Source organism: Artemia franciscana, chromosome 4 (genome assembly GCF_032884065.1).
Source record: "Artemia franciscana chromosome 4, ASM3288406v1, whole genome shotgun sequence".
NCBI classification, from domain to species: Eukaryota; Metazoa; Arthropoda; class Branchiopoda; order Anostraca; family Artemiidae; genus Artemia; species Artemia franciscana.
In genome coordinates, this window is record NC_088866.1 from 55,869,972 (window position 1) to 55,897,201 (window position 27,230).

The 27,230-nt window shown below is 35.4% G+C and overlaps 1 protein-coding gene across 2 annotated transcripts in view; it reads left to right on the plus strand.

Annotated features, from left to right (window-relative positions):
- LOC136026638 (diphosphoinositol polyphosphate phosphohydrolase 2-like) overlaps positions 1-27,179 on the plus strand; it is a 37,026-nt gene extending 9,847 nt beyond the window's left edge. For both annotated transcript variants that reach the window (XM_065703369.1, XM_065703368.1), the window contains exons 2-4: positions 12,603-12,768; positions 15,219-15,374; positions 24,223-27,179. In XM_065703369.1, the coding sequence (XP_065559441.1) occupies positions 12,673-12,768; positions 15,219-15,374; positions 24,223-24,453 (483 nt within the window). In that variant the 5' untranslated portion in view covers positions 12,603-12,672 and the 3' untranslated portion in view covers positions 24,454-27,179. The remainder of the gene's footprint in view (positions 1-12,602; positions 12,769-15,218; positions 15,375-24,222) is intronic.
- Positions 27,180-27,230: the final 51 nt, after the last annotated feature.

Below are 27,230 nucleotides of genomic sequence, written 5' to 3' on the forward strand. Positions count from 1 at the left end.
CAATAGAAATGAAGCTAGTAATTATCAACCAATTTGTCTTACCTCAGCAATTGGGAAACTACCCAAAGTTATAGTCAATTCTGCCATTATGGTTCATTTAAATACCAACAATCTGCTCTCGCCTATTCATCATGGATTTAATTCCAATGGATCAGTTGACACTAAACTCATTGATATATACAAGCATTTCTCAAAACGTATGGATAAGGGATCTCCTGTTGACATGTTATTACTGGATATTCTGCACCAATCCCCTTATACATAGAATATATTCTTTTTGTTTCAAGATGTAATTTTGCTCTTTTTTTAGCCTTGCATATGGGGGCTATTGTTGGTAGATTTATTATCTCTTTCATTTTAATAAATTTGATTGTAGGAACATTATGTGACTGTAAAACAGCACATAGGAAGGAGGAGATGGCGTGGAAATATCCTCTCAGTATTCTTGTAGTTAAAAAAGAGGAACACATACTCTAGTGTGTAAAAACCACAATATATGACTCTCAAGACGCATATTTTCCAAGCGTCAGGTAATTCAAAGTCAGTTCAAGTGACATGCTAGTCTTCTGCTCTGCTTCCCAAAAGTGTTACAGAAAAAAGACATTGCAGTTGTAATGCCACTATATCTCTATGATTTTATTTTTCTTTTTTCTTTAAACTGGAAGCTCTTTTCCAGGATTTCAGCAGTGGCTTTAATGCTTAATGTAGTTTATTCCATGATTCAATTCATTATGAGACATATAAACAGATATTCCAGTCTACAAGTTTTCTGGCAAAGCTAGTTTGTAGGCCTATCAAGGAGGATGTAATGGGTTATTCTCATTGTCTCAACTTTGGTAGGAATCTAATAGGGAATTAACTCAAAAGAAGGGTAGCACATATACTTGTAGAATTCCAACATATGTTAAATTGTCAAAAGTGCTCATGAAGCAACTAAGTGGGCATTTTAGGATCTTCTTCAGAAGCTAATGTTACTATAACTTGATATTGCAGGGGCTTTCATATAACTTTAAACTTGGACGTAGGCAGCATCTTGTCTAGGAGGAGGGGCAGTCGATTCTGTGATGGAGGGGGATACCACAAGGTAGTGTTGTTGACAGGGTTGCCACCACGGTCAGTTCCTAAAGTGCTTAAATTTTTGCAATTTTGGATTAGTAGTAGGTCAATATTTCAATCTTTTATGCTAGGTTATTTCAAACTTAGGGACAATCTTTTGAAATGAACACGACAAAAAGGTGTTCCTCTTACTTTTTTCAAAATTACATTATGACAAGATAACAGCTTCATATTTTAAGAATTCAATTCAAAAGTTTTAACCCTTAACTGACAGGGTGGGGTCTCTTAGACCCCAGCGCTAAGTCTTTTTTCTATTTCGTACTACTGGGTTATGCTAGGAGGCTGATATTTCGTCTATTTTTTGGACCGTTTGGGTACTAAAGCTGGGTAAAATAACATCTCGAAATCGCTTGCAGGTGTGTAGATACTGGGGTCTGTTGTCCAGGAAACCCCGCCCTGCAGTTTGCATAACTTTTTTGTAAGAAAGCAGAGAAATCAACTCTACGAGCTTTTTAGAGAACAGTTAGTTTGATTTTGTTTTATTTAAGTGTCCTACATTCGAGGGGAAAATATTTTCGTTTTTATTAGACCCTTTTTATTATTATTTTTTGGTAATTCTGATTTTCCTTGGTTCTAGTATCTAGTATCAATTCTAGTATCTGGAAAACTCTCTTCAGTTTGATGATACGCACACACGTCAAGAAAGAGGCGAACTTCTAGCTCCCATCAAAGAGGTTTTTGACCTCTTCATCGCAAACTGCAAAGCAAATTACTCACCAGGCTAATACTTGGTGATTGATGAAATGCTAGTTGCATTTAGGTTACGGTACAAATTCAAGAAGTAAATTTGTTCTAAACTGAACAAGTTTGGATTCCAGATCTAATGTCTAGCGGTCTTGAAGACATTTTATCTATCTAATGTCTCTGTCTACACTGGAAAGAAAACACCTATAGTTGGAATTAATGTTTCAGTTCCAAGGTGAGTGTTGTCGATTTCTTGAATAGCTGGAACATCAACATGGCACTGGTTCACGTTCATAGAACTCATTGAAATGCTCAGACCTTTGAGAATGACGTACGTAAACACGGTGATAAAGAACAAAAGAGATATCCTCCCTTTTCCCTTGATATTCATACGAGGGAACGCGACTCGTTCATTTTTGAATTCAAAGACCACCTGAATCTGCTGTCGTATTTCCTCCCAAAAATGCAGTTATTCTTGCTTCTTCGATCCCGTTTTCAGCCTCAGTTGAACATGAGAGTAGTAAACCAGAGGTCGTCATGACGTACAACGAAACAAAAAATTAGTGGACTCTCTAGACCAGAATCAGTTCACTTACACAACTAGGCCCCGCATGAGAAGATGGTTCAAGAAGGTGTGGCATGCGATCGTGGACATAGGTGCAGTCAATGTCAATATCATTCTGAGCTATTCAACACCCCAAGAAAAGACTTGACCCGAAGAAAAATACTTATAGAGCTAGGACGATCCCTCATCGACTGGCATATAAGGAACAGAGCAACCCTCCAAAGGATCCCACGAGCACTGCATAATCTGATCAAGAACCATACATGATTTTCATCTGAGGATGTCGTGGAATGATTTTGGTGTTTTTGTATTTCGAACTGATATATCTGAATATTTTGTTAGCAAAATTGGGATAAATTTGCAACAGCATTTTTCTCAAATTTCAAAAAAAAGGGATCACACAGTCCCAACTTTGTAGTTAGTGTAAGCTTTTTTTCTCCGTGTCAGTTAAGGGTTAATGGTTAATTCATTAAGGGTTAATTCAAAGACCACCTGAATCTGCTGTCGTATTTCCTCCCAAAAATGTAGTTATTCTTGCTTCTTCGATCCCGTTTTCAGCCTCAGTTGAACATGAGAGTAGTAAACCAGAGGTCGTCATGACGTACAACGAAACAAAAAATTAGTGGACTCTCTAGACCAGAATCAGTTCACTTACACAACTAGGCCCCGCATGAGAAGATGGTTCAAGAAGGTGTGGCATGCGATCGTGGACATAGGTGCAGTCAATGTCAATATCATTCTGAGCTATTCAACACCCCAAGAAAAGACTTGACCCGAAGAAAAATACTTATAGAGCTAGGACGATCCCTCATCGACTGGCATATAAGGAACAGAGCAACCCTCCAAAGGATCCCACGAGCACTGCATAATCTGATCAAGAACCATACATGATTTTCATCTGAGGATGTCGTGGAATGATTTTGGTGTTTTTGTATTTCGAACTGATATATCTGAATATTTTGTTAGCAAAATTGGGATAAATTTGCAACAGCATTTTTCTCAAATTTCAAAAAAAAGGGATCACACAGTCCCAACTTTGTAGTTAGTGTAAGCTTTTTTTCTCCGTGTCAGTTAAGGGTTAATGTTGGGCGATGTTAAATGTCAAAATTGACATATTTATGTATCTGACCAAAGATCAATATTCAATACCGAAATGTATGTACCGATATCGGAAACAATATTTGGAAATTTCTATTTATTTTTGGCTTTTTCAACCGTCAAGCAGTAAGCGTCCAACGTACGAAAAGTTCTCGTTAATATCTAGTGTAAATTTGAAGTTCTAGGGGGTGAGTAGCTGCCCCCTTCCCCTTCCCTACGCCCGTGTCTTTATACAGTATGTCTTTCGTGAGTGGATATTAGAGGAAGATTGATATTCAGCTTTGTTTAGTGAGCATTGTATAGTCTTTGCTTCCCGACTGGATTCAAATGCTGGTTCGGGGGGGGGGAGGGTAAACTGGATTCAGATACTCCTGCACTTCAGTCAAGTGCCATAACAGCTTCGTAAAAATTAAATCTGAAAATGAGTTAAACTTTTCACTATTACTCTTACTCAGTGCACCAAATGGAGGCACTTGAAAAGTGGTCCTTTTCTTTGTTGGCACCCAGCTATCACATGACCTGTACTGTGACAAGTTGGCTAATTTGAACTTAACTGTTTAATGCTTCCAAATTTGTTTCTAATTGTCAAGTGTTAAATACTGGGCAAACTTACATTCTGGCAGTGCAATAGTCATACAAATCTCTTTATTTACACTGGTCCAACTATACGACTTCTCTGGACTTCTGTTACTAAGTGTAATGCTTTTAACACTTCTAACAAAATATGAATTAAATTTTATACGACCCAATTTCCTCCTTATCCTCTCTGTATGTCTCTTTTTATGCATATATGAAATAAAAACAGTTTTTTGGGGAAAGGGAGGATTGTTCCCCTTTTATCTGCAATTAGTTCTCTTATGAACACAATTTAATTAAAAATTTAATTCAATTTAATTATGAAGACACTATATTAAAAAGAAAGTTGTTTAGCTCATCATTCAACTTGGTATGCAGAGATTGTAGCTATTAGAAAATTAAATTTAATCATCTTCGCGTGCCATATTAAGAAGATCTTTGGAACGTACGTCATATCAAGTGCTTTTTATTATTGCTATTCTGATTCTTATTTATTATTTTCTAATTAGTCGTCGATCAGTATCATATTTGTGCGATGTATTTTGGATTGTATTAATCATGAATTGAAGTGCTGTTGTGCTCAATTTTATTTGATTAGGCTAGTAAATTTTGGATTCATGACTAGAGGTATTTCTTAAGAAAATATTAGAAGGGGGGCTATGGATTACGCCAAATCTGAATTATGCCAGAACTGATAAAATCGTTGCAGTTTGCAACTGTAATCTGACAAAATCGTATAATGAGACTGGAGTAAATACAGTACTTTGTATGACTTACACCCTCAATGCTACTGTAATAAATTCTTTACCCAGGTACTTAACACTTGACTCTTAAAAACAAATTAAGAAATAGTCAATAGTTAAGTTCAAATTTGAAAGACTTGTTACAGCACAAATCATACAGTAGATGGAAGTCTACAAAGAAAGAGACAGCTTTTAAAGTCATTTCATTAAGGACGCTTAGTAATGATTGATAGTGGAAGGATTGACTTATCCTTATATTTATTTTCTAATGAGCTGTATAATGGCAATTAAATAAAATGAAGGGGATTCTGGATCCAGCTTTACCGAAAAGTAACTTCTGAATCTAGTGGGGAAAAAATGATATATTATGCTTTATGAAATCAATCATTTTGCAATATCTTCTAAAAAAGGATGTATACGGTATACGTGATGAGGAGAGTTCTCCAGATCATTCCCCCGTGAATCGAGGCAACAAGAATAACCCATCGATTAACCTCTGCAGTAAACCCGTTGGCCGGCACTTCTCTTATTTTTGACGATCAGGTGGCATATTTGAACTTTTTCGAAAGGAGTTCCCATCTTAAAAAAACGTATAATTTATCAAGACTTCCATGAATTACTACAAAACTTTTGGTGAGAAAGTCGAGGACCAGACATGACATTTCTTGAACGATACTTTGGTTATCCGAGGCTTGAAAAATATGTGCTTTGAAGTCCATATGCCATCATGCAATGAACTTTATATTCTTATGTTTTAACTATAAGGATATTAGAATTGGGTTTTTGCCCCCCCCCCCTGTGTACTGTTCTACGTTCATTTCATATTCACGCAGCCAAAGATTTACATTTGACCTATACAGTTAATATTTCAACCATAATCCACAGATGTAAGGTTAAAAAAAAAAAAAAAAAAACAGATTTTTCAACTGGAAGTAAAGAGCAAAGTTCGCTTGAACGGAATAAACACATCCTCTACATAAGAGGCATCGGCGCTTTTTTGGTCCCTGCTCTTTCTTTTAAAGCTTGACTCCTGTTTTTTGAAAGCATCAAACAGTTCGTGGTGACGAACTGTAAGTAAGGAGTGACCCGGCCCAATAGTAACTAAAACTCCAAAAGACAGAATTTCGGTACCAATAGATATCTCAAAAGAATTTGGTTTTTACGCTGACTTCAAATATGTAAGTGTTATCAAGTTTAGTCTTACCCATCAAAAGTTTCGAGCCTGAGAAGATTTGCCCTATTTTCGAAAAAAAAAATGGAGAAACACCCCCTAAAAGCTATAGAATCTCAATGAAAATCACACCATCAGATTAAGTGTATCTGAGAATTTTGCTGTAGAGGTTTCAAACTCCTATCTGCAAAAATGTCGAATTTTGTATTTTTTAACAATTTAAAAATTGTTAAAAAATACCGCGCGTAAGTCGTATCCCACCTGTGAATATATATATATATATATATATATATATATATATATATATATATATATATATATATATATATATATATATATATATATGTTTATATATATATATGTTTTTAACTGCGTAAAACTTGCGAATATACAACATTCTTCGCTGTCCCATTGTCTGTGCATATAAATAGATTGTCAGGTTTACTGACTCTTGAACATACAACATGGGAAAAACAATCCGTATTCAGATCTATACCGCATTTTTCTAATGATTGCCCTTGAGCTTTGTTGATGATGATTTCTAATCGAATATTCCCTATGCCCCATCGTCATTTATATATCCCCCTGTGCCCCCCGGCGGCCCCGTTGTAGTTGTGTCCCTGTGTCCCGATCGTCATTTATATTCCCGGTGTCCCGGTCGTCATTTGTGTCCCGGTCTGTAGTTTCTCTTTGAGTGTCCTGGTCGTCATTTATATGTGTCCCGGTCGTCATTTTCTCTTTGAGACGCAAGCCTGTTTTCACATTGTTCTTGTGATTCCTCGGCACGCTTTCTTTTCTTACTTTCTCTATTAGCCGCAAGCCTTTTGGTATTAACTCTTTGAGCAGCTTCTTCGGCTGTTTCTTCTGCCATTGTAGGATTTATACTAAAATTTCTCTGTGAATGACGTCATATGCGGACAAACACACAAACATACAACTTATTTATATATATATATATATGTATATAATATATATATATCTTCTATATATATAAAAATAAGTTGTCTGTGTGTGTGTGTGTGTGTGTGTCGAGTGACGTCATGTTTGTGTGTCGACTGGCGTCATGTTTGTCGACTGACGTCATTATAAGGATTGAGCTGTATGCGTCATGAAGTTGTTTGTCGACTGACGTCATGTTTGTCAACTGATGAAATTACATACCGGGACACAAATGACGACCGGGACACAGGGAATATAAATGACGACCGGGAACCTCAAAGAGTAATTACAGACTGGGACACCCGGACACAAATCACGACCGGAACACAGGGAATATAAATGACGACTGGGACACGGGGACACAACTACAACGGGGACGCCGGGGGCACAGGCGGGATATATAAATGACGACCGGGACACAGGGATTGTTCGAATAGAAATTACAGACCGGGACACAAATGACGACCGGGACACCGGGACACAGGGAATATAAATGACGACCGGGACACTCAAAGAGAAATTACAAACTGGGACACCGGGACACAAATGACGACCGGGACACAGGGAATATAAATTACGACCGGGACACAGGGACACATCATTAGAATAATGAGGTATAGATCTGAATACGGATTGTTTTTCCCATGGACAATTATATGTTGCATGTTCAAGAGTCAGTAAACCTGACAATCTATTTATATGCACAGACAATGGGACAGCGAAGAATGTTGTATATTCGCATGTTTTACGTAGTTAAAACATATATACATATATATATATATATATATATATATATATATATATATATATATATATATATATATATATATATATATATATATATATATATATATATATATATATATATATATATATATATATATATATATATATATATATATATATATATATATATCTCTATTCACAGGTGGGACACAGGGACACAACTACAATGGCGCGTAACTAATATGGCGCGTAACGACTTGCGCGCGCGGGGGGCTTGGGGGGGCGCGAAGCGCTACCCCAACAGCTAGTACATATATATATATATATATATATATATATATATATATATATATATATATATATAATATATATATATATATAGATTTAATACCATTGAGAAGAAGGTGGCACCTATATTGTACTTGTATGTAGGATAATGTATGTTGTAAATTTTGATGTTGCTCTTTATGAAAGCACTTCGTATGAAAGCACTTGTTTTTCATTCAATATTGTTTTCTTTTTAAAAGTATATTTAGTGCACTCCTAAATACAAGGAAGTACTGCCCTTTCATTAACTGTTCCTTATACTAAAGCTTGACTATTTTTTTACTTTTACCAGCACTGGAGAGACAGTATTGGCAAGTAAAACTTTTTAGGATTGTTTTTGAAGCGAATCGGATGATGATGATTAAAATGAATAATATCGCTGGTAAGAATATTACTGACATTTACGATAGTAACGACGACTATGAAGACGGCAAGATATCCCTTTCTCATATCCCATAATCCCTCCGGTGAATCTTCCAACGATTCGTCAAAAACAGCTGCCTCCATGAATATGGTCTAAGTTTGTTTCGGTTGAGTTTTTCCACGCTGTGTTTTCCGAGTTCAGTTATACCTGGTTGATTCTTGCCTGCCCCACGGTGAGGATTTTAATTAGAACCATGGCTTAATCAAATATGTATTAATTTTAAACTTGTATTTATTATATAGAATAAAACTGTTTAGAATTACTAGCTCTAAGCTTTAGAGTCACAGTTAGGGAGGGGCTAATGTCCTTCGAAATTTCGTGCTTATATTTTAGCATTGTAAAAATATATCCAACTGGGATAGTTTTTTTTTTTGCCTTGGCACCAAAATAATTGAAATGATGGAGCTTGCTTGCCAGGGTATATCTTCTTTTTTTTCGAGGAGTTTTGCAAAAAGAAAACATTAAAAAGCATCAAATTATTTGTGTGCATTTTTGTTTTGCTAGTAGGACATGATTTTTTTTTTTTTTTGGGGGGGGGGGGTCAAATCCGGCAACCCTCCCTGGATACAACCTTGGTTGCTTTTGTCCTGGCTTTTTTCGGTACTTGTGTATTATTCAGAACACACTCAATAAGTGAAGTTGGGTTCTTTCATGAAACAAACTACGATGTAGGTACATTTTAATTAAATATTTTATATATAGAGGTGGTTAGGTTAAATTATATATTTTATATAACGTACCCCCCCCCCCCTAGTGTGCAAATATATATAGCCCAAAGTTTTGATAAAGCTAATGAAATAAAACAAAATATGATGAAAATATAATACTTTATTAGGAAAATTGTAAAATTATAACTTAGAATTCTAACCCAACCTTTTGAGTTTTGTCTGTGTGGCTATGAAACCGGATTTTCTCATAAAATGTACCTGCATCGTAGTTTGTTTCACGAAAGAACCTAACTTCACTTATTGAGTGTGTTATGAATAATACAAGTGACCTTTTTTCTTTTCCACTCAATTAAATTGTTTCTCTTCAATGCTCGTTGATGTTTTTAAGGCCAGCTGTAGAGTTGAACGATGTTTGTTTAGAGAAGATTTAGACTATCAGCAAAAGTTGTCATCACAGCTGCTAATAAATTTCCTCTACGTGCTTCTATCCACTTTGATCTTATGCCGCTTCTCCATTTGTTGTTTTACGGGCATAAAAGGAAGTTAATCAACCAATGAAAATGCGAGGAATCTATTTTTTTTACTCTGCGCAGAAACAAAAGGATTTCTTATTGGTGTTAAATTTGCTTCATTATTTAGAAGGCTGGATGGACCTAGCGTTTTTCAGTCAAAAACGGCCGTGTTTATTCAATACGGTGGATTCTACACCAGCTTCCAAATTAAAATTTCAATCTAGGTTAACGCTCAATCTCAGTATTTTTTAGACTAACATTTATTTCGGGATATATGAGACTTGAAATGTCTTCAGTAAAAACTTATGGAATTACTTATTAATTCATTTAATATACTACTTGATGGCTTAGCTAAGCAGAGAGTCATGTGTCCTTGTTTTGGAAATTCTAAATGATTTGCCTAGAATACGTAACTTTTCTTTGAAATAGCATCATTCGTACATGTACGCTCTTAAAAGCAGGCCGCGCTTAAAAGCTAGGCCTGCAGGGACCCGTTTTGAGAGTGGGAATAAATTTTAAAAAAATGTAGGACACAGAAGAAGCCATGTATTAAACACTTTAGGAGAGGTCCGAGGCCCCTGGATGCGTGGGAACCTTTTTACACGAGAAAGAAGTGTGACTTAATTCGTAAATGCTTTAAAGCAGTGGTTCTCAACCGGGGTCCATGTAGTATTTCCGGGGGTCCACAGGCAAAACACAACAAATTGGGGGTCCACAATGATATTGTGGGGGTCCATGAAGAAAACTAACTCAGAACGCTCTTTATTTCTAAGAATTCAGTTTCTACTGTAATTTACATTATTTTGAATCTGTTTAGTGACCTACTCGGAATGGATATACTGATTTGGGTTTCAATTCCTTTCGAATTTAATGTTGCCGAAATAGAATTATCTTTGCAAGAGCCCCTCATCGAATTATAAAGTGATGAAATAGTGCATGCAAAATTCAAAGATGGAAAGTACAATATATGGAAAACAAATGATGTTGCTACAAAGTACCCTTTGCTCTTGGATAAAGCGCAGTTCTACGTTATTGCTTTTCCTACATCTTATCTTGTTGAAGCGGGATTTAGTTGTGTTTCTCAAATTTTATCAAAATCTCGCAATAGACTTGACATTGTGAAAAGGGGGGATCTTCAACTATCATTAACATCGATAGAACCAAATGTAAAGTAACTTGTCGAGACGAATCAATCACAGGGATCTCATTGAAAAAACATGCCTTTTTTTTTTTTAATCACACACTTAATTTCAACTGCTTTTTTTTATCCAGTTTACATAAATAATGTTGAAGTGAATTAAATTTCCTGAGGAGCTCTACTCTCCATTAGCTTTAGTTGCTTGCCAATCGAAGAAACTTGTAATATTGTGGTTATTATCACAATAATAGTAATAATAATAATAATAATTATTATTATTATACTAGAATATTTTATTTGTATTAAATTAGTTTTCATTTAAAAATAAAGCTTAATCGTATGCTATTTGTTTGATAATTAAAACCTTAAAATTTATATTAGTGAAGAATAAAAAATTGTTCTTATGTCCAATAGCTATGAAGGGGTCCACCAAGATAAAAAGAGGGGAAAAGGGGTCCATGGGGAAAAAAAGGTTGAGAACCACTGCTTTAAAGCAAGGGTGTATTCAAGATTTAGGTTCGGGGGGGGGATACCTTCGGGGGTGTTTTTACTCAAAATCTCGTTTATATGCATTTTTGCTGCTTTTTTACGGGTCGGACGAAATTGTTTTTTTTTTCATGGAGAGGGAAGTTCAAACCCATTAACCCCTCTCCCTGGATACGGCCTTGCTTTATAGTTCTTGATTGTGCTTAATTTCAAGATACAAAAAAAAAAAAAAAAAAAAAATAAGATTACTACTGATGAACACAAGAAATGTCAGAATCTTGACTCGTGAAGATTAATTGTTTTTTGCCCTTTTTCTATAGTATTCGCATTTTAAAAACCATTTCGTGTCAAATTTGGTCTATACTGATGTTGCTATTTGTATTAAAGATGTTTTAATTGTTTGGTGTATTAGGCACGTATGTTGGAATTTGTTTTAGAGGGTGTACACTTAGAAAGAGTGTAGATAAAACTGACGGAAAAGAAAACAGACTAATTATATGAAAATTACAGTAAATCAGGGAAAATCGTAGATTTTACGATTTAGGGAGTTGTCAGCGGTCCCATGTGTAAAGGCGTGATCAGATATGAACTCAGGGAGCTTTTTTAGGATTGGGAGGAGTGTCGTTTTATGAGGACACAACATCGACGGAAACCTATAGTAGGCAAATTTAATGAAGAAAATGAAGTATAATAGTTAAAAGCCGAAAAATCCAGAGATTTTGGACGAGATGGGAGATCCAAAACCTCCCCTGGCCTTCATGCCTGAAATGTACCACTTCCTTGTCAATTATTCTGATTTTATTTCTAATATTTGTGTACTTTTTTAAAGTTGCTTTTAGAGTGGAATTTTATACTCTTTCTTATTCAGGAATACAATTTGCAATCTTGATTTGAATGTGGTGTTCCCTTAGATCCTCGTTTAAGCGAAAAATACCACAGTCATAAAAAAAACAAGTAAAATAACAACTTCTACCAAGTAACGACGTGGGCCCTGTATTTCTCCTTGCCCCCATCTCGATGACCCAGTATGCATATTTAGTATAAAATATGATTATGAAGGGAACTACAATCAGAAACGTACACATAGAGGGTCTCTTCAAGTTTTGCCCCCCGTGGATTGTTCTAAAGTATCTCATACTTTTTGTATATTTCATCTGTTCTTTGGGCTTTTCGCTGCCACATTGGTATCACAATAAATTCCTGCATATGTCCCTGTTATAGAATCCCTCACCCCCTCCCACAAACCGGAAACTGGCTTTGGAAATCTTAGACTTATACCAATGTCATTAAGTCGTCTTAATTAATTAAATTGTTGGCAGTTCATGAAAACTGGGTCATAACATACTTATTATTTATGGCATACTAATATATAGCATTGTTAATATTCAGATTTATAAGTGAATTTGGTTAATCGATTCTAATTTTTAAGGTTATGATCAATTATTGACTCAGAAATCAGTTCGGTAGGAGTAGTGGTCTTTCTTAGAGCTTCATTCAAGATGGTCAAAGACAAACCAAACTCAACAAGAATTTACGACGAAGAGGGATACCGCAAAAGGGCTGCATGTATATGTGTGAATGGTGACGAATCTGAAGTAAGTTTTGGTTTATATTTACTGAACTACTTTCAGCCCTTCACAATAGGATTTTGCAAGTTGTTTTTATGTAAGGGAATAATTTATGACGAAGAGGGATACCGCAAAAGGGGTGCATGAATCTGCGTGGATCGTAATGAATCTGAAGCAAGTTTTGGTTTATATTTACTGAACTGCTTTCAGCCCCTTCACAGTAGGATTTTGAAGAAGAGGGATACCGTAAAAGGGCTACATGTATCTGTGTGAGTGGTGACGAATCTGAGGTAAGTTTTGGTTTATATTTATTGAACTGCTTTTAGCCCCTTCACAATAGGATTTTGCTAGTTGTTCTGATGTAAGGGAATTTAATACCTCAAAATCATTTAGCGAGCTTCAGTTTGACCTTCTCAACAGGTACTCCAAGGGGACTATGGTGTCAAGAAAATCAGTAAGTCCTCATTAAGAAGAGGATCTGTAACTTGATCATGAAATTTGATTAAAAGACAATAAAATTAAGTCTGCTGTGTTGGCAAGGTTTTCAATCAAAGTCGATAGCGCTGCTGGGAACTCTCAAACCTGCCAAATTGCTCAAATGAAATGTCTTTTGAGCTGATTTTTAGTGTTTTCCTAGTAGGTATGCAGAATATTTTTAGGGACTGTTCATTCCTGAACTTTAAAAAGAAAATTCTATTCTGTTTAATCGAGAAAATAAAATGGAGAGAACTGATCAAATTTAAATAAAAAATCGGATAAATAATGATATAAAGTGCTGAAAACTCAGCAACCCAAGATTTAATTTCACTGTAAACTTACTTTTATTTGTCAATGTTGTAAATATAAAAGAAAAAAAATTCCGAAAAATTACGCGTCGGCTTTTAGTTTTCTGATGTTTATTCCGATCTCTTATCAAAGCTCTACAAATTATAGCAAAACCGCCCAATTAATTCTAAATAGTTTAGCCACATAACCTGAAAATGAACAAGATAGGGTGATCATTTAAGGTATCGAATCCCCTTAAGGTTTTTTTCCACCTCCCATTTGCAAGCTAACAGTTTTTTGTTAAGACGGAAACAGAATTGCTAGCTAACAAAAATTATCTGATAACCATTCGCAGTAACGCAATGGTGGGCGAGAAATTTAAAAACTACGAGCTTCCAAATAAACTTGAGAAGTTCAGGGATTGTTTGTGGGATCAAAAGGATTCCAGGCCGAGAAAAAAAAAATACTTATGCAAAGAGTATGCTAAATCTAAGAAATATTATTAGTCCTAACTCTGTGAATGTTATAAAATGTCGTCCTACTAGAGAGTAAGTATTCGTATTAACACCGCTTGTTGAGTAATATGGTCTCTGCGTTGGCCCTGCAGTGGGTTGCTGCATACGGGTTCGATCCTGTATTAACAAGCTTAGGTCAAACCGACTATGCCACCGGAGGATCAGTCGTACTACTTTGCTGTGTCATCTGTTTTTTGAATATTACGCATGAAATTCCCCAACAATTTTTCTCTAACAATAATTTGGTTTTTTATCCTGGAGATATCCTATAACAATGTTAACTGACAATTTTTGCCTCGGAAACATAATTGTTGGGGCTAGGGTGCACCCAGGATTTTAGTTCAGGTTAGTTTTTACAATAAAAAACTTATAAAGGCATCAAAAACTATCCTAAACAGGCATCAAAAACTATCCTTAAAAGGCATCAAAAACTATCCTAAACAGGCATCAAAAACTATCCTTAAAAGGCATCAAAACTCTTTCCTGACCTACATCTCTGCCTGATAAACATAAAATGACACGTGTTGATTAATTGCTTTGATTCTGGGATGACAAAAAATAAAAATCAAGGTAGAGTACACAAGAAAGACAAGACAAGAAAATTTGTTATTAAAAACTAACCCAAATTAAAATCTTTATTTCGGGTAACAAATGGCACTATTTTGATGATACTAGGCAATATTTTGATAGAACATGGTAGGATTTTATTAATTCCAGCTAACATTTAAAAAATACCATGTTTAAAAAAAACTTGTTTCCAAAATACCTTGTTTTTACAATAAAAAACCTTTAAAAGGCATCAAAAACTACCCAGAATCATAATCCTTTCCTTACCTACATCTGTATCTCTGTCTCTCTCCGAAATCTCTAGATTTTTATGGGTTTTGTATGATTGGTTGTACATTTTTGTGTATTTCAGCTATTTTTGGTGTTTTTCTGAAGTTCCCCCCATCCACTTGAAAAACATTCATAAATACATAGTCCAGGCCTTTAGTGTGCTGAATTTTATTTGATGGTGAAGGTTCTGATTTTGAAGAAAGTGTGTATTTAAGGCTGCAGATGTCCATTTTTTATTTTGTCCGTTTTGTCAAATTTTTCTGTAAAAGTTTTTTTTGATTTTCTTCAATGTTATAAGTAAATCATAATGATAGTAAATTGAGTCTCTTTGTATGAAATGTATTTTATTTATTTTATTAGGTGCTTCTTGTGTCCTCATCAAAGGAACCCGATAGATGGATTGTTCCCGGAGGTGGAGTTGAACCTAATGAAGATCCCAAAGGTGCAGCGGCTAGGGAAGTTTGGGAAGAAGCTGGGGTACGAGGTCAGCTTGGAAGATGTCTCGGTATTTTTGAGGTATCTATAATTGACCGTGTTTAATTAAATTCCGCAATATGGATTTAGTTTTTCTCTTTTCCTCTTCATTGTCAGTGGCTACAAAATTTTTGTATTTACAGTAATATGCATATATATATATATATATATATATATATATATATATATATATATATATATATATATATATATATATATATATATATATATATATATATATATATATATATATATATATATATATATATATATATATATATATATATATATATATATATATATATATATATATATATATATATATATATATATATATATATATATATATATATATATATATATATATTCTTTTTTGGAAGGGGGCAAAAAACTTTAAAAATGATCAAAAATTTGTTTAAAAGTGTATTTGACACGCCATTTAAAAAAGTGTAATTGATGACTTTTCCGGAAATCAGGTAATAGAATCAATTCATTATGGTATATCCCTTGTAAAAGGTGCGTGTGATATATTATCATCTTGTATATAAAGATGCATTCTTTCTTGAAAATTACATTATATTACAATATTATCTTTAGTTAAATAAAAAAGTTACTAGATATTGCAACTTCTTATTCAAACGAGTCCTTAAAGAGATCTCTGTGTTGCTCCTTTAGAAAAAATGAGGTGTTTTTAACTTACGAACAGATCCTAATGAAATTTGATTTTTGGAAGGACCTCGTGTCTCAGAGCTCTTATTTTAAATCCTGAGCGGATCCGGTGACATTAGGGGGGTTGGAGGAAGAAACCGGAAATCTTGGGAAACACATAGAGTTGAGAGGTCGTGATAATACTTGGTGGCAAGTATAAGCAAAAGTCCTAGATACGTGATTGAAATAACCAGACTGGATTGGCTCTCTTTGGCGGAGTTGGGGGGGGGGGGGTAATTCGGAAAAAATAGAAAAATGAGGTATTTCTAACTTACGAACGGGTGATCAGATCTTAATGGAATTTTATATCTAGAAGGTTCTTGTGCTTCAGAGTTCTCATTTAAAATCCAGTGACAGTGGGGGGGGGGAAGGTTGGAGGAGGAAACCAGAAATCTTGGAAAACGTGAAAATTGAGGTATCTTTATCTTAAGAATGGGTGATCGGATCTTAGTGAAACTTGATATATAGAAAGATCTCGTGTCTCAGATGCTCCATTTTCAATTCGAATCGGATCCGGGGTCTTAGGGGGTGGATGGAGGAAACAAAATTCTTAGAAACCGGAAATCTCGGAAAACACTTAGAGCGGAGAGATCGGGATGAAACTTGATGGGAAGAATAAGCACAAGTTCTAGATACGTTATTGCCATAACTGGACCAGATCTGCTCTCTTTGGCGGATTTGGGGGGATTTCCAGTGCTTTGGTGAGTTCAGTGCTTCTGGACGTGCTAGGACGATGAAAATTGGTAGACGTGTCAGGGACCTGCACAAATTGACTTGATAACCGTTGTTTCCCCGATTCGACAATCTGGGGGCTGGAGAGAGAAAGGAAATTGAAAGAAGAGGTATTTTTGACTTACGAATGGGTGATCGGATCTTAATGAAATTTGATATTTAGAAGGACCTCGTGTCTCAGAGCTCTTATTGTAAATCCAGACCGCATCAGTTGGTATTGGGGGAAGTTGGAGGGGGAAACAGGAAATCTTGGAAAACGCTTAGAGTGGAGAGATCGGGATGAAACTTGGTGAGAAAAATATGCACAAGTCCTAGTTACGTGATTGACATAGCCGCACTGAATCCGCTCTCTGTGGGGGAGTTGGGGGGGTGTATTAATTCGAAAAATTGAGGAATTTTTAACTTACGAACGGGTGACCGGATCTTAATGAAATATGATATTTCGTAGGAATTCATGTCTCAGAGCTCTTATTTTAAATCCCGACCAGATCTTCCCGACCGGAAATCTTGGGAAACGCGTAGAGTGGAGAGATCGGGATGAAACTTGGTGGGTAGAGCAAGCAAATTTCGTAGATACGTGATTGACGTAACCTGACTGGATCCGCTTTCTTTGGGGGAGTTAGGGGGGTCCAGTGCTTTGGCGAGTTCGGTGTTTCTGGACGTGTTAATACGATAAAAATTGGTAGACGTGTCAGGGACCTGCACAAATTGACTTGATAATGTCGTTTTCCCCGATTCGACTATCTAGGGGGCTTTAGGGAGAGGAAATAATTTTAAAAATGAAGAATTCTAACATGCGAATGGGTGATTGGATCTTAATGAATTTTGATATTTAGAAGGAATTTGTGTCTCACAGCTCTTATTTTAAATCCTGACCGGTATTGAGCCTCTGATTTTCCTTTTAAATCAATCTATTGATTCTTAGAATTTTGCTAGAGTTCACGCCATATGAGCTCTTAGCTCTTGTTACGTATTTATAATACTATAGCAATGCTAAAGGTATTAGTGCTTAACTCGACGTTAAATAAATGAGTGCGAAATGGCGTTAAATCCTAGAATTACGCACACTAAAAAATCCATAAATTGAGACCGTTTAACTGATACTTCAGTAATATTGTTTTTAAAAATTGTACAGGTGTCGTACGAGACTGCCATCTGTTTCCGTCTTAGTCATCTAGAAAACGAGAAATTGTTATGTTGACCGAGGGGTATTCTCTGAAATGTTATCTTTATGCAACAATCGGTTTCTATATAATATTGTAGAAAAATATTTAAACGTGTTAGAGTTATAGGTAAGCTACCTTCTGTCGGTACGATTCCTGCAGAATTAATATTGAGAAAATATCTTAGCGTTTCCAAGTATTCCCAAAATTCTTCTGCTAAAATTCTGTGGCTTTTTTTTTATTTACTTTTCCTCTAAAAAATGTTTTGAATAAAACAAAAGTGATAGAAAGAAACCGTCTGCTGTGAAATTAAAAACGACTGCCATCAAACGAAAGAGCAGAAGTCCAGGCTTTCAGGATCTGATGGACTCGGGATATTTAACACCTTTTAAAGGAGCAATGCTATACAGTTGTGTTGCGGAGTAACACAGCTCTTTAAGTTCTTTTTTTTTTGGCAATATCTTTTGTATTTAGTTCTGATGCCACAGATAGCATTAACGCGTTAAGATAACTAATACAAAGTATGTCAGACAAAGATCAGATTAGAAATACCTACTAATATTTTTATGATACAAAAGGAGGGAACTGAATGCTAAACGAACCAATTTCGAACGTGATATTGAGGATGCCCCCCTCCCTCCCGATGCACTGCATATATTGTCAATATAAGGTAAAGAAATGGGAATTTGATATGTTAAATCTCTAATCGAGGTGAGATTCGGAACCCCTTAGAACTCTTGTGTACAATGTTTATACCAACAATTTAAATATGCACTTTATGAACAGCCTCGAGTCAAAAGAATTATCTCTAAGGGCTAATTTTGGGCCGAGGATGTGAGGAGGTGTAAATATCTCAACACTGAAAGTTTGTGTATAATCTGAACATTATTCGACAGTTTGGAATAAGTCCTTAAAAGTTATTTGTTTTTGGAAATGGTGGTCTGGAGTCTCCATTCCCATGTGGCTGCGTCTTCTTCAGTCACTGTTGCTTATGCAACATTCGTAGTGAGATATTCACAATCACGAGATGTAGCTAGCATGAATCTGTAGCAATCAACATTTTTTAGATTTCTTTCAGCCAATCAGAAAATTCTGTGAAAATTTTGATTGGCTCAAATTACCTCTTGTTAAGTCTGGGTATTAGCTGTATCTCATTGTAAATTTTTCTAATGGCTGTAAATCTGGTGAACTGATTCATTTTTTTTTTGTTCTGACGTAACATAAAAGTGCGAACGTTTACCATATATGTGGTAAAATGACAAACCCTTTTTTGTTTAATGGGGAAGGGTTGCTCCCTCCACCCTCAGTATGCTCAGTGTTTGCGTCCCTTGCCTTCAATGAATCTGTTTTTATGATTTGTCATCTTCTTCTATAAAAAAAGAAGAAAGAACAATAGTTGTTTAACAAATTACTTTATATTTTACACAAGTAATAGAGAAGTAGAGAGAAAATACCCAGTATACGAGGAAACCAACCTTGATAAAATGAATACCGAGAAATCAAAATGTTCGGGAAGTCCTTGATTATCTCTTTGATGTCCATCTCTAGTGGTAATTTGTTTGGTTCTTTTTTTGTGTGTAAATCTTTCTGCTATCAGCGGTAAACGTCTGCTGCACGGATACACCTAATAACAGATAGTAGCACCTCTTGTCAAAACAGTTGTAGCTTTTTGTAGTAGTATCGTAGTTTACAGATTTTCAACTAATAGTAAAGTGTTGGATATGCTTGGATTCGATTTGTCACGTGAGAAAGCTCATGCAGAGACCTAAGGGACTGTGATTAAAAAGTTCGTGGTTGGATATCACCCTCAGTCCCATAGTGCCACCTTGCGAAAAGTAAAGTAAGTAAGTAAGTATGACGACACCAGACCCTTAAGGTCCAAACCGGTGGGGCTGTTCTCCGTTTCGTGGCCCTTCAGCCATGAAGTGCAGTGGGGTTGGGGGCAAGCCATCCTGTGCTTTTGCACACCTTTCCTGCTTACCTTCCCCAGATTTCTCCAGTACCCATTTAGAGCTGGGTTTACTCTGGCTGAGCTTACAGAGTCACGCTACTGACCCCCATCCCGAACCAAATAGCTGGCTACTCCAGGGATCGAAGCTGTGCCCCTTGGATAAAGAATTATCAAACCAGTGTGCTAACCACTTAGCCAGGACACCTTGCAAATTTTACTGGTTCAACGACATAAAATACTCTTAAGAACATTCCCTGTGCTCAAGCTTGCCAGGAAAAAAATTGGCCTTTTAACAGTTCAAATATGTCCTAAATTTTCCCCTTGAAAAGCAGTGTAACCTAGTTCCTTAAATTCTGTTTGCTTGAAAATCTGAAAATGAAGATCCTAAAAATGAATTTTGTATTCTAATCATTGCATATAGGATGTCATATTTATCTTGACTCGCTTAATATATAAAAAGCAACTAAATTCTGGATAATCAATTTTTTTTTATGAACTTTAATTGGACCCAGGAGAAGTTTTAGCGACTTGGAATTTTATAATGTCATGGTGCCGCATAATAAAAAAAAGGTAAAGGATACGGCATTAGACTTTACAGTCCGTACCGGCGGTGCTGATCTCCGTTTCTTGGCCCTTCAGCCAGGAAGTGCAATGGGGGGTTGGGAGCCATAATATGGCTTGATTGGCAGACTAACAATTATGTTGGGTCCCGGAGATAGTTTAAAAGTCATCACCTGCAACTGTTTGCTTGAAGTAGTATTTTAGATGGTCATAAGATAGTATCAAACAGTTCGTGGTAACAAACTTTAAGTAAGGAGTGACCTGGCTCAATAGTAACCGAAATTTTAAAAGACAAAATTTTGATACCAATAGATACATCAAAACAATTGGCTTATTATGCTTATTTCAAATATACAAGTTTCTTTAAGTTTGATCTTATCCATTAAAGGCTATGCGCCTGAGAAATTTGCCTAATATTCGAAAAAAAGCGAGAAACACTACGGAAAAGTCATAGAATCTTAATGATAATCACACCATCAGATGCAACGTATTAGAAAACCCTACTGAAGAGGTTTCAAGCTCCTATCTGCAAAAACGGGGAATTATATATTTTTTGCAAAAGAAACACCAAGGATGATGCGTGTTTATTTGTTTGTTTTTTTTTTGGTTTTCCAGGGGTGATCGTATCGACCCAGTGGTCGTAGAATATCGTTAGAGAGGTCATTCACGCATATATTAAAATATATAATGCCTTTTTAAAGTGACCAAAAAGATTGGAGGGTAACTAGGCCCCCTCCCCATTTTTACCAAAATCATCCAATGAAAATTTTAGATAGCCATTTTGTTCATCGTAGTTAAAAGACCCAATAACTATGCCTTTGAATATAACACGACCCCCCCCCCCCCCCTCCCACAGCTACAGAGGGAAGGTCTTTAAGTTACAAAATTTGCCCATTGTTTACGCACAGTATTTGTTATTGGGAAGTATGTATACATTTTCGGGTGGGGGGATTTTCTTCTGGGGCTTTTTCCATGGGGAGGGAAGCTTCCGGGGGGTAAACTTGTCAGTGGAATGTACTGCGGAATTTGCTAGAATTCCTGTATAAAATTCTTTTTATGTGTCTTGCTTTCTCTTTTCCGTCTCAACTTTATGCGTGGAGTTGTTAAGGGTAATTGTCCGGGGTACATTTTCACCAGGATTGAATTGTCTAGAGGATATTTCCATGGGAAGGGGGATTTCTCCGTGGAGGTGGCGCCAGATTTCCTGGCATTATTTAGAAAACGACCAGAAATTAAATAAAAAACCAGCAAGTTTTTTCAACTGAAACAAGATAGCAACTTTAAAGCTTAAAACAAATATAAATTATTAGGTATATGAAAGGGATTGCCCCCTCCTCAACACCTCGCTCTTTACGCTAAAGTTTGAATTTTGTTTCAATTCTGTAAGAGCGACTCCTAAAATACAAGCGTCGTTTAATTAGAACAATAAGTAGCTTTCTTAAAAATACTAAGAACTTCAGCGTAAAGAGCTGGTGTTTAGGAAGAACAGTCCCCTTCACATACTTAATAATTTCTGTTTGTTTTAAGTTTTAATGTTGTTCCTTACTTTCAGTGGAAAAAACTTTTTTTTATGCAATGTGAGATAAAGGTCGTGTCTGACCAGGCGCAGATCTAGGGGGTGATTTTAGGGAACGTTACACCCCCTCCCTGAAGGTCGAAAGTTAAACTAATTATATTGATGGGGTCTGGAAAATTGCAGTGGGGGAGTACAAGTTTCGTTTAAGTCCCACCCAAACATCAATTCTGCATCGACCGCTATACCTTTCATTTTCAACTTGACATTTTTCATTTTCAGAGAAAATTGTCAAAAACTATTTTCTAAACCCTGAAGAGAAGATCAGTAGGGCAGTTCAGTCACATGTTCGTGCTCAGCTCATTGGGGTATTTGAGAAATACCCCAGTCGAAAATTACAAAAGTCTGAAACTTAGTAAAAGTGAGACTTTTTAGTCAGTCCAACCTATGGTGTTATAACTCATTGGCCCGTCAACCCCATGCGTACAAGGTTTAATTTGATCATTTTAGAAAGAATGTTCAGGCAAAACAACCTTCACTTTTCACGTATAAACCTAGTTAAAGAACAATTTTAAGGGGATAATGACTTGAGTTTTAGAAAATCTATCTGTTACTCGGATCACAACCGTGTGGTAGGACAGTGAATTGATCTTATGCTTGGCAATACTTGGTCCAGGGATCGAATCCCTCTGCTGCAAGGTTAAGCGACTGGCTTGAAATTTGGAATTTCGAGCAACTTTGATGGGGGGGAGGTAGTGAGGCTTCTATTAATCATTATGTTTTAAACCTTTTGCCACCTTTTTAAGTCTAATACAAGAATTTCCTGTTCAATCAGATTTCAGCTGTGGCCAGTGCTGGTATATGCAACCTAGGTTTATTTTGCTACTTTTTAAAATTCCACTTTTCGGCAGTGGTTAGGGCTGGTCTATGTAACCTAGGTTTATTTTGCTGCTTTTTAAAATTTGAAGAATTTCAGACTTCTTTCACATTTCAACAGTGGTTAGTGCTGTTCTGTGTAACCTAGGTTTATTTTGCTGCTTTTTAATATTTCAAATTTAAAGAATTTCAGACCTTTTCACGTTTCAAAAGTGGTTAGTGCTGTTCTATTAACCTAGATTTATTTTGCTGCTTTGAAAAATTTCAAGTTTCAAGAATCTCAGACTTTTTTTTCACATTTCAGCAATGGTTAGTGCTGTTCTATGTAACCTAGGTTTATTTTGCTGCTTTTTAAAATTCTTTAACTGTAATAACTTTTAAATTCGGTCAAGTATAGTCGAAATGTACGCATTATGACGAAAAACTTCGAAAGACGCAAGACCAGTTCTTTAGCTAAAAAAAAACAACAAAAAAACAAAAACTGACAAAACCTCCCATAATCGTGAGAAATTTGTATTGTCTGAAGGCAGAGAGGTTGCCATGCTCACATAAAAGATGCCCCGTATTTTCACCCAACCAGCAACTTTTCTTTTTACGATTTTTTTTCAAAATATTTTTTTCCTGAAAGGTCATCAAAGTCTCACGAGACGTGGGAAAGCTTCTTCTATCCGCTGGTACATGGTATTCCAGCTTCATGTTGATTTCAGTCAAATAATTGCTCTACCGAGGTCATATAGTGAGATATTAGGTCACTGTAGATTTTATTTTTTATTTTCCACAGGGTGATTAATAACCCCTCCCGATAAAATCTTTTACCTTTTCATAAATAATAATATGTAAAGAGATTTGTAGAGATTGATATTTTTTTCATTTTTGAAGTTGCAGTCCTGATGAAAGTGGCATAGAAGCTCATTAAAATACAAGTCATTGAAGTTCCCCTAAGGGGAAATGAGAATCTGTAGAAAAAGAGAAAACAGCTCGTATTTAGTGCCTAATTTTATATTTAGATGTCTCAGTATAAATGTGACACTTTATATTTAAGGTATTGTATAACACTTTGATTTTATTTAAATATGATTAATTGAAGTAAGGAAGTCAGCATTAAAAATCTTCTTTTTTTTGTACTAACAATTTTTTTTTCGATAGTTTTGTTGTTTAAGTTGCAGTCCCAGTAAAAGTGACATGGAGACCCCCTAAAGGTCAGGCTATTAAAATTCCCAAGGGCCATTAAACATCCGTTGAAAAAGATAAAACAGCTCTTATTTATGGCCTAGTTATTTTAAAATTTAAATGTCTCGGTATAAATGGAACATCGAGTATTTAGTGTATTGTATTTTGATTCTATTTAAATGTATATAATTGAAATAAGGAAGTTTTTTTTAATAGAACGAAGAGCGTCGACACCGCACTGCTGTCTACGTATTACTTGTCAACGAAGAACTAGAGGAATGGGACGACTCAAAAAATATCGGACGAAAACGGAAATGGTTTCGAATTAAAGATGCAATCGAACTATTGTCTGAAACAAAACCATTGCACTACGTCTACTTACAGTCCCTTTTGAAGGCGACATCAGACTCAGATAAGGGTCGACCAGATACAGTGAATTCTTCATAGATTTTATATAAACAAAGAATTTCCGCCACTGAATAATTCTTTATATGCTTAAAAATATTTAATGTTAGAATTTAACGACGCTCACTCAGTCTTTTCCACATGAATTGCCTACTCCAGACAGGGATTATTTCTAGAAATCAACACTTTTGAACAAAACTGGCTTTCTGTTTGTAATTAAAAGTAAGTAGAGTTAACTCCAAAGTGAAGTCCTGGCAGGAGTTGAAGTTTCTTTTTTTTCAGCTACCGAATATTTGAGTCACTAGTAAGAAAAAATTCTTCAGGTGGACGAATATTCGGATGGCCTATGTTTCGTCTCCTAAGTATATACTTTTCAACAAATCTCCTTTTATGTTTGTAATTAAAAAATAGATACAGTTTCATCTTAAGCTAAGCTCTGACAGGAATTGAAGTTTTTTCGGCAGCCGAGTGTTCGGGCAACCGGCAAAAAGGGTGAATATTCGGATTGCGTCTGTTTCGTGTCAGGAATTTACACTTTTCAACAAAACAGCGAGGGAGAAGGGATTATGATATTTTCGTTGGGAATTAATGGATATTTTCGTGGAATCTTCAGAAATTGCGCTTTAGGCCACACAACTTCTTGATTTAACTAATACTGAATACTTTGTCAACAGAAAAGGGGTGGGGAAAGGCCGTTATTAAATATTTAAAAGAAGTAGGAATATCGCGGAAAGTATTAAAGAGGGAATTTGGGAAAATCTAATTTTCTCGTATTTTAAGTTAATTTGGTTGTGTCATATTTTCCTTGAAAGTCTTTTCGTCGTGACAGCGCCCTTTTCTAAGACTTTAAACTAAGTATATTACTGGGTAAAATCTTGAACCCTCCCTCCTGGTCATACCATTCATATGTGTAGTTTCTTATATTTCAAGCTAGTGTAAAAGTAAAAAAAGGTTTAAAAACCGTAAAAATTCATATAAAGAAAAATTATAAGATAAAAATTTCAACGGAAAACTAAAGCCGAAAAACTTGCTAGGGTAGATATAATATAAAGCAGCATAACCTTTGTTTTTATTAAGTAAACGTATAAATGTTAAAATCCGTTCATTTTACATTTCCGTAGATGGTGATAACAGTTACCTCAACCCGTGTCTTTCCAGGTCTGTGAACTTTTATTGGCCTGGAAAAATCCTCAAATCATGTGCTTCTATTTGCATTATTTTTTGTTGTTTTCTATCTTCAAAAGCTGGTTATATTGTATTTATAATTTTACATTTTGTGATATTAATCTCTGGGGGGTGGGGGATATACAATAGTTTGAATTCAGGTTCTTCTTCTGTCCTGTGTTGAAAACTTGTAAATAAAGAATCAAGTCTGAAAAATTTTAAATAATTTGTAGCTTTTGGATGTAAGAAAAATATTAGGATATGGTGCTTGTAAATTACTGTAAATGGTATTTTCCAGAAAATCGTGTGCTTAAAATAGTATTTTATGATATTGAAATGTTTTTTGCAATCTAATTATTTATTTAAAGCTTAAATTTTATCCCAATCAGTATTTTTCAGAAAATCAAAAGTTGTAAAAAATAAATAAAAAAAAGGAAGAATTTTTGGATGAGATGAGCCTTTTTTCTGTGGAAGGGACGAGAGTTGAGATTTGGGCGTCCAGCCCCGGCGACTAAGAAGGTGTAACTGAGATGTGGGCACCGATTTAACAGATAGTTATCAGTCCTGTTTATCCACTTAGAGGAAGGGGTCTATTATGTAGATTTATAGCTATATGTAATATGTAACGCATGTTAACTTTTTATATCAGTGCATGTTTGTTGGACACAGTGATGAGGAAACGTTTTAAAGATTTTATTTTTTCTTTTGTTTTGAAGGAGGACAAATATTTGGGAAAGATTTTCAGTAATTTTGTATGAAATTTTTTTGTTAGTGTAATTTAATTTACATTCTTTGTAACTGGTCCAGTTTTACTTGGATTAATTTTGATTCCAAACAGATTAATTTACAAAAAAATGGAAGAAAATAATAATTGGAATTTTTCGGTAAAATCTTTTTATCTGCCATCTATTTAGAGTATGGGTAATATTGCAAATGAAATAGGAAAAACATTGTTTTCGGTTAATTACTTTTCTTAAATTTGTTACTCAGTGAAACCATTAAAGCGTAGAATTTATAAGGGTAATATCCTAGTGAGAATTATTATTAAGTGTTATTTTCTAACGTTTTCAATTTTTTGCTTTTATTCAAGTAACTGCCATGTTTTTTTTTATTCTTGTTGCACCTTCAGCTATTCTTATCTAACCATGGGCTCACAGGGCTGCGTTTTCTACGCAAAAGACCTTTTACGCAGCATATACAGCATAAAGGCAGAACTATCTAAATTAAATGAGTTTGTTCTGTTTGTCAAAACGTGAACAGCAAAACTAGAAATTACGAAACGAAATAAAAAACACGGAAAAGGGGTAAAAAAAACATTATTTTTTTAACAATGCCCTTTTCAACTAGTTGGTCTAAATATCTTGACGCAGCTATTGAAACCGTTGCGACACATTGCAGCAAAAAACGGATGGAACGTAACGGGAAACAGAAATCGCAGAGAGAAAATGCAGCTTGCTCAGCTTTTTGTGTGAAAACCTAGCTCACTGGACCCATGTAAAAACTTTTAGTCGCACATTTTTCTTTATTGCAAAAGGAAATTTTGAAGCGAATTTGGATTACTGGATTGTATTGTGAAGCATAAATATATTTTTTCTCCTTTTCAATTGTATTTGTGTTTAATCAGGTGAGTGTTTTAGCCATGCCAAAGTAAGAGG